At 48.3% G+C, this 8,520-nt stretch overlaps 1 protein-coding gene across 1 annotated transcript in view; it reads right to left on the reverse strand.

Annotated features, from left to right (window-relative positions):
• Positions 1-8,164, reverse strand: part of WIPI1 (WD repeat domain, phosphoinositide interacting 1) — a 34,826-nt gene extending 26,662 nt beyond the window's left edge. The window contains exons 1-3 of the mRNA XM_006833606.1: positions 8,085-8,164; positions 1,948-2,030; positions 102-271 (exon numbers count right to left, since the gene is read on the reverse strand). Of these exons, the coding sequence (XP_006833669.1) occupies positions 102-271; positions 1,948-2,030; positions 8,085-8,164 (333 nt within the window). The remainder of the gene's footprint in view (positions 1-101; positions 272-1,947; positions 2,031-8,084) is intronic.
• Between the last annotated feature and the right edge of the window lie 356 nt (positions 8,165-8,520).

The following is an 8,520-nucleotide window of genomic DNA, read 5'->3' on the forward strand; positions in this document are numbered from 1 at the left end:
AGTAGCTGAGCGCTTCACCTTGTGTACTGCCAACCTCTCCTAACGTAACTGTTAGGTCTGAGTATGAAAATTCTCTTTGGGTTTAAATGAGCCCCACTTACTTGCCGGTTCAGCCGTATGGACAGGATGTTGCTGGAGTAGCTGTAGTTACAGATCTCGGTGCCCTTTTTGAAGTGGTACACGTTCATCTGGCGGGGCTTCGTGTGACTCACCACCACCACCAGGCTACTGGAGAAGAGGCGCTCTACTATGTAGACGTCCGGGATCTCATCTGGGAGGGAAGAGACAGCGGCCTTACAGACTGGTGCTCAGGGAGGAAGGTTCCGGTCTCCACCACCTGAGCACAGCCTACACTACATGAAGCAGTCTCCACTAGTCTCGTTTCAGCGATTACTTTTTTTCCACGGGAGAAGTTTTGTTTACTGAGGTAGTGGTTCCAAAACAAAAAAACAACTCAAACTCAAGTCTACTCTGACACATAGCCATTTGAACGTGCGATCAGAAGGGATCCTGCAGAACACAGTTGAACGGCCCCGTACGGTTTCTAAAGCTGTATGGACGGTGCTGTGGGTTAATGCGCTGGACTGCAAGGTTGGTTTGAACTGCACGGTCAGCAGTGCAAGCTCACCAGCTGATCCTCAGAAACCCTATACAGGTGGCTATGGGTCGGAACTGACTTGCCAGCATTTAACAACAGTCTTTAGACTATTACACCTTCTTCCTGTGACCTGGCTGGGGGGTTTGAACAGCTCATCCTTCAGTTAGCAGCTGAGTGCTTAACCACTGCACCACTAGGACTCTTCAGTCATTCCAAAATGCTTTCCAAACACCCACAGTAAAGGAAACCCTTGTGTGGGCTCGCAACATACATAATGACAATTTCCTGACGCTCGTCCACGTATTCGGGCCCTGGAACTCCACTGTTTGCTTTGTCAAACACACTTGCAAGGTGTGGCCCATCGAAATATCTACTTCCCCCATGAGGGATCGAAATGGACTGCAGTCTGCCTGGGGCCTCAGTTTTCAGAATTCTTCTCGTCCCTATTGCTCTAAGCAGGGTACTTCCATCAAGGGGTGGGGGGACGTACGGTTACATAGTGAACTCTGTTCTCCCCACACCTAACTGTGTTCCCTACTCCTTTCCAGAGTCTCTTCCCTGTTGAAAACAGTCTAGTCATCAGTACCACACCCTGTGTCCAGAACCAACCTGTACGAGCTAGCCCCCCTGTGTGAGCCCAGGTCGGGGCCAGCCCCTCTTTCTGAGAATACTTTTCATATGTGCGTTTCCATATGTAACAACAATTTATTTTCAAGAATGCTTTGCTCAGAACAGAGAAAAACATTCATGAAAAGAAAAATAAGACCTTACAAAGAAATGGCTGTGGTTAGGTGCCGACGCAGGCCAAGGCCACGTGACAGAGGAGACCTGCCCCATGGTGTTTTCTTGGCTGTCATTTTGCTGGAAGCAGATCTTCAGATCTTTTTTCACAGTCAAGTCACTACTGATGTTGTGAAGACGGTTCCCACTCATAGCAAGCCTGAAGAGGGTTTTGGAGGAGCAGCTGGTGGGTTTGAACTTCCAACCTCGTGGTTCGCAGTCCAGTGCTGATCCTACAACACCGTATCACACCACTGGGTGGGTTCCACCCCTCAGCAGAAATAGTTTTTGACTTACCTCATAGGGGTACGGAAAAACGTCAACAATATGATTTCAAACAAAGGCTTTGGAAAGACTGAAGTAAATGCCGCCTAAGAGATTACCACATTTCAGGAAATATCTCGCCATGGCTTTTTTAAGCAAGTGGAAGCGATGAGTTACATTTAAATCGGAAAACACTGACGCCTGAGGTTTGACCTGCCCAGGAGAGGCAGTGTGGAGAGGAGCTCAGCAGCACCAACCTTAGGGTTAGAGGGGTACGGTGTCCCCCGAGATTGCTGCACACTTACTGCTTCCATGAACTTGGTCCAGCTGCTCCACGGAACTCAAGGAGAACAGCTTATAACCGGCTTTGGTTCCGATCGCTAGGGATCTGTGGAAGACAATGAACACATGGGAGTGACAACAGTACTGAGTAGCAACCACAGAGGGGTTGGAAAGTAGATACCCCTTTTCCTACCGTCTGTGCATCCCCAATCCCACAGCAAACGCCACCTCATCTTCCTAGTGGTTGTTGAGATGATTCCAGCTCATGGGGACTCCATGTGTGCAGAAAAGCACTGCATTTGGTAGGGTTTTTGTGACGGTGATGTTTGGGAAGCAGCTCCCCAGGACTTTCTTCCGAGGTGACACAGGGTGGTTTCAGAGCATCAATGTTTCAGTTAGTAGCTGAGAGCAAACCATCTGTCGAGTTGATTCTGAGTTTTAGTGACCCAGTGTGCTCAGAGTAGACCAACTCCAATGGGGTTTCAAGGATGGGCACTTTGAAGCAAGACGGTCAGGCCTGTCTACCAAGGCATCTTTGGGTGGGTTCAAACTGCCAAACTTCCAGATAGTCCAAAACCAAACCAAACCAAACCCACTGCCACCAAGTCGATTCTAACTCACAGTGACCCTGGATAGGGCTTCCGAAACTCTCAATCTTTACAGAAGCAGACAGTCTTATCTTTCTTTCTTGGAGCAGCTGGTGGGTTTGAACTGCTAACTCTGAGGTTAGCAACCCAGTGCTTATCCACAGAGCCACCAGGGCTCCTTTTTCAGCTAGTGTGTTGCTGTAGGACTGTTAACAACAAGGTCGGCAGTTCAAACACACCAGTCACTCCGCAGAAGAAAGATGAGGTTTTCAGGTCCCTTAGAGACAGCCTCATAAATCCTGTACGGGGTCTCCATTGACTTGATGGCACTGGGTTTCCTTTGAGGGCTTGTATAGTGAAGCAATGTGCACTGATCAGCCCCCTATACTAAACACATGGTTGTTTCTGATTCATACCATCCCTACAGGGCATGGAGAACTGCCGTCCACCCCCACAGGGTTTCCAGCCACCACATCTCCCTCCTGTGGAATGGCTGGTAGTTCGAACCAACGACCTTTCTTTCAGTAGTAGCTGGCGCTTAACTATTGAGCTACCAGGGCTCGTTTAATAGGCTGAATTTCATCTGTTTAAAAGCCATAGAAACATCCTGCGGTACTTTGGCGCTGTAGGGTAAGCTCTGGTCCAAAAAGTCGGTTTGAACTGCAAGGTCAGTGGTTCAAACCAACTGGTTGCTCATCAGAAACCCTATACAGGGTCTCTGTGGAGTCCTGGTGCAGCACTGTAGGATAAGCACTGGACTACTACAAGGTCGTTTGAACTGCAAGGTAGGCAATTTTAACACAGCACTTAACAACAACAACTTCACTGTACACTGTAGTAGCTCTCATCACTAGATACACATTACATTCCCCCGGGGAAATTACAAGAAATACTGAAATCGTCTACCCTGTCATCCCAACCCTGAGATCTTAATTGGGTTTTTTTTTTTTTTTTTAAGTTCTTTAAGTGCTACCCCGAAGTTAGGGTTGAGACCACTGCTGTATATACAAAAACCACTACAATCCATACAAACACCACTACAATCAACCAACAAAACAAAAATTATACACTGATCTGAGCAATGGGGAATTTAAAAAAAAGATCTAGTTTTCTTTCTTTTTTACTTTTCAACCACAAAATGAAGATACCATGTTATTGTTAAGTGTCGGCCAGTCGGTTCCAACTCACAGCTACCCTGTACAGGGTTTCCAAGGAGTGGCTGGTGGGTCCGAACCACCTCCCTATCCTAGCCACACCAGAACTCCCAAAGCAGCATTGTTGTTGTTGTTATGTGCTGTGGAGTCAGTTCTGACTCATAGTGACCCTGTACAAGGTCTCCAAGGCTGTTAATCTTTACGGGAGCAGAAAGCCTCATCTTTCTCCCATGGAACAGCTGGTAGTTTTGAACTGTTGACCGTGACATTATCAGCCCGATTCGTAACCACTACGCTACCAAAGCAGCATGGGAACCAGGATTTCCTTGGTCTTGTAATGAAATCAGCTTGGTTTGGGGCTGGGCCGGGCCAGAGGCCACAAGAAATACCACTCTGTTCCCCTCCAGCTTTGCTCTCCACACCGGAAATGAAACATGCTCAGAATAAGCAGTCTGATTGAGTACTTCCGTCCCAGGAAAATGGAATTTCAGAGTGGGAATGTACGTCCGCCTCCCACACTTAAAATGAACATACGAAAAGGTGAGGTCTGTACTTGCCAGGGAAACACATCCTAAAATAAGAATATTACAAGTCTAAGACTGGTTCTAGTTTCACTGACCTAACAAACAGACGGTCACATGTTCATCCCTGGGTGGTTTGGTTTTGTTTTTTCTTCTCAAACATTTGTTCTTCTCTGGGACACACTGACAGCTGACTATTTGTTGTTGTGCCGACTATAGCTAGTTGTAAATTTGCAAGGTGGTTGGTTCAGTCCCTTAGCCCTCTAACTTGCTGAGTAGCTAAACTGGCTGGCGAGCTATTTGCATAGCAGTTAGAACTAGAGTTTGGCATCAGCACCAACCAATCACCAACAGTGATAAATAGCGACAGGGGAAAAGCAAGCCAGCAGCATCTTAAAACTTCCAAATAGACTCCGTTTTTAAACATTTTCCACATAGATGTTTTCATATGAATTTATAAACACTTTTAGTTACAAACTGGGATTTGGAAAGTTTGCAAGTCAAGGAAAAACAATACTGTAACTAGAGACTTTAAACATTAACCAAAAGGGATAGCGATCTAATTTTCATGTATCAGCTCTGCTCTTGGGGCAGAAGAAATGTACACATGGGAAAATGGCTTTGTGATCACCATTGTTGACAAATTGTCTTGATCAATGACCACAAAAGATTATGCCTGGAATCAAGGAATTCAGACTTTGCCCTTATATTATGATGCATAAGGCTATCTGTAAGGAAAAAAAAAAATTCTTGTCCCCTTACATGGGAATAGGATTTGGGACAAATACCTATTACTAACAAAATGTAAGAATGTCCCTAAAGTATCCAAGCATTAAGTATAAACTTAGGAACTGGTGAAGGTTAACTGCCTTCATCCACCATCACCAGGAATACAAAAGATCCCAAACTCAGCCGGAGGAAGAAAAAACCCCAAAACCACTGATGCCCCTGAGTGTATTTACTAAGGGGCTTGACTTATTTTAAAATCCAGTGTCATACCTTCTAACGCTCAAAGCAACCGCCTGTGACAAGAACTTTTATTTATAGTTAAGACAGAGCTGCCAGCAGAGCCCTCATCCAAGAAAATAGAACTAAGGAAATGAACTTTCACAGTACTCTCAGAAAAATAACATTCACTTATTCAGTTGTGATGGAGAGCTGGGACTTACTCTATATTAGTTGATATCTAGAACTAAAATCAACCTTACTTTGTAAAAATCTGATAAACAATGCTACAAAGCCGAATTTAGAACATCTAATTCTAAATAGCGTAGTGGTTACGAATTGGGCTGCCAACCTCAAGGTTAAGAGTTCAAAACTACCAGCTGTTCCGTGCGAGAGAGATGCTTTCTGCTCCCGTAAAGATTTACAGCCTCAGAAACCCTGTGCAGGGTCGCTATGAGTCGGAACTGACTCCACAGCACATAACAATAACAACAACAACTGTGGAGTCTTGGAATGGCGCTGCAGGTTAATACGCCAGACTGCAAACCTGTTTGAACTGTGAGGCTGGCAGTTCAAGCTCACCAGCTGCTCCTCAGAAACCCTATACAGGGTGGCTATTGGTTGGAACCAACTCAATGGTACTTAATAACAACAACAACTGTGGTGCTGTTGGGTAAGCACTAGACCTCAAGGTCATTTGATTCACAAAGTCGGCAGTTCAAACTCACCAGCTGCTCCTTGAAAAACCTATACAGGATCGCTGTGAGTCGCAACCAACTAGATGGCATTAACAACAACAACAACTGTTAACTTCTTGGAAACTCTACACAGGACTGCTATGAGTCGGAACCGAGTCTATGGCACTTAATTAACTAATCTACTGTTGATAGATCGATGCCAACTCATGGGGACCATATAGGTCAGAGGAGAAATGATCCCATAAAGTTTCTAAGACTGCAAATCTTTACGGGATGGTGGGTTTGAACCACTAACCTTGAAGTTAGCAACCCAAAGGGTTAGCCCACTGCGCGACCAGTGCTCCTTGTTTATCACTAATTGTTATTAAGTGCCGCTGTGTCAATTCCAACTCATAGCGACCTTGTATAGGGTTTCCAAGGAGCGGCTGGTGGGTTTGAACCGCCAACCTGAGATTAGCAGTCCAGTGCTTATCCTACAGCACCACACCAGGACTCATAAACACACAACTTCTCCACTTTAGCTTGTGTTCACTTGGGGAGAAAAACAGCCTCCAGCCATTTCAACAGTCAGACCCTCTTGCAAAATGTTTCTTACAAAACAGAATTTTATCTAGAACATCAGTTGTTAAATTGCAGGTCTCAACATACGAAAGGATCCTAAATGTGTAGTGGAGCACAGGAAGTTTAAAAGAAGAAAAAAAAAAAAGGAAAATACCAAAGTTTATCATGATAAAGGTAAAGGCCATTTTGTGAATTGCTTTTCTGTGACATTCTATGTACACACACCAGGGAGCCCTAGTGGCATAATGGCACAGTGGTTAAAGCACTTGACCCTTAACCAAGAGGTCAGCAGTTTGAATCCACTAGTCACCCCCTGAGAGGAATGTGTGGCAGCCTGCCTCTGTAAAGATTACAGCCTTGGAAACCTTGGGCGGCATTTTTACAGTCCTATAGTGTTGCCCTGATCCCATCTAATCACTATGACTCAGAATCGACTGGAAGGCAGTGGGGCTTGGTTTTTTTTTTATAATATGTAAGTGGGGGTGGGGGGTGCTGAGTGGTGTTGAAATGCATACTATTTCTTATTGTGGTCAAGAAAAGCTTAAATGCCACTCATCACCCCAAGCTGTTGAGCGACTCTGTTCGATGATTACACATACAGTTTTCTCAAACAAAGACGTATTATTATTGAGCACAGGGGTATTTGAGACAGAAAAACAAAGGGAATGGAAGCCGAACTTGCTTTGGTACATGATGGCCTTAATTGCACCGGTGAATGTTCAATATTAGCACAGTTCAGCCACAGCCAGGCCAGCACAGGCTGGAAACAGCCTTCAGAATAAGGATCACCAGAAAACTGGTACAGCAGGAAGTGGGAAACATGGAAGCTGGCATCCCAGCCTGACGCTCCCAGGGGCACATTCCATCTGGTGCCCCAGGGCTGCCTTCTCACACTTTCATGAAAAGAGGGAAGGAAATAGGCCTTTGCTTCTAAGAAACACGACTCAGCAACATCCAAATGTGCACATCAAAGTGAGACCAGAGAAATCCATCAGAAAGCAACAGGTAGGTGCCCACCCCTCCTCCTTCTCCGGGGAGGTAGTCTGAGCCAGCTTTCTTTAGAGCTCCGAGGAGGTTTCCTCTGGCTGGGTGGGGGAAATGGAGAGGTTCCCTACATCCAGGGAGGGCAGGCAAGATGCCCTGGGCCGGGGCTGGGCCGGGGCTGGGCCGGGCCGGGCCGGGGCTGGGGTTGTCCAGGCCGAGGTCCCAGGCCCTGCCCAGTTGCCACGTTGAGATGCTCAAGGACAAATGGGAAAGTTTCTCTTTTACTCCCACCTCCCTGGGCCCCTACTAGAGCGTCTGAGGTCAATTTCCCAGTCCCTCCTTCCGGACCTCTTTGTTGTGGCCATTCCAGACCCCCTCCTAGGTCACCCGCTTTCCACCGCCCCCATATTCCTCGGTCTCCCTGCACCCCACCTCCCGTGCTGACCCTCGAGACCTTGTCGTATCCCACTCCCCATGCTGACCCCCATTCCCGATGCTGACCCCTGGGTCTCCCTGCATCCTAATCCCCTTCCCTCACCCTGAGCCCAGCTTCCCGGCTCCCGGCTCGCGATCTGGGAGCGTTGGGCGAGAGCCCCACTGCGGGGCAGGGAGAAGGCGGTGAGTGGTAAAGAGACCCGAGCCCCCGCGCCTCTCCGGTTACCAGTGGTCGACAGAGCACCCCCCTCCCGGAGGGGAATCCCTCGGCTTACGTGCAGTCCTGATTGAAGGAGAAGCAGCTGAGCGCCGGCTCGACCCCGCCCGGGGGGGCATCCGCGGCCTCGGCCGCCATCGGGGCTGGACCCCGCGAAGCCGCAGCTCCGGGCCGGCGTGAGCCACCTCAGCACCGCTCCGCCGGCTCCGAAGGCCGGGTTGCCGGCGCCCCCGCCCTCCTCTGGCCCCGCCCCCGCCCTGTCTCGCCCCTCCTCTCCCCTCCCCTCCCCTTCTGCCAGTCCCGCGGAGCCGAGCAGCTGACGGGGCGGAGCTTCTGCTGCCAGCCTCCATTGGTCATGAGTGCACGCCGTGGAGGGCGGGCGTAATGTTTCTTACCAATCCACGGAAAGTATGGGCGGAACCGCCTCGCTGGCAACCCGCCCCCAGACCCGCCACGCGACTCTCTATTGGGCAAAGCCGCGTGACGCATGGGCT

This window comes from Chrysochloris asiatica, unplaced genomic scaffold (genome assembly GCF_000296735.1).
Source record: "Chrysochloris asiatica unplaced genomic scaffold, ChrAsi1.0 scaffold00007, whole genome shotgun sequence".
NCBI classification, from domain to species: domain Eukaryota; kingdom Metazoa; phylum Chordata; class Mammalia; order Afrosoricida; family Chrysochloridae; genus Chrysochloris; species Chrysochloris asiatica.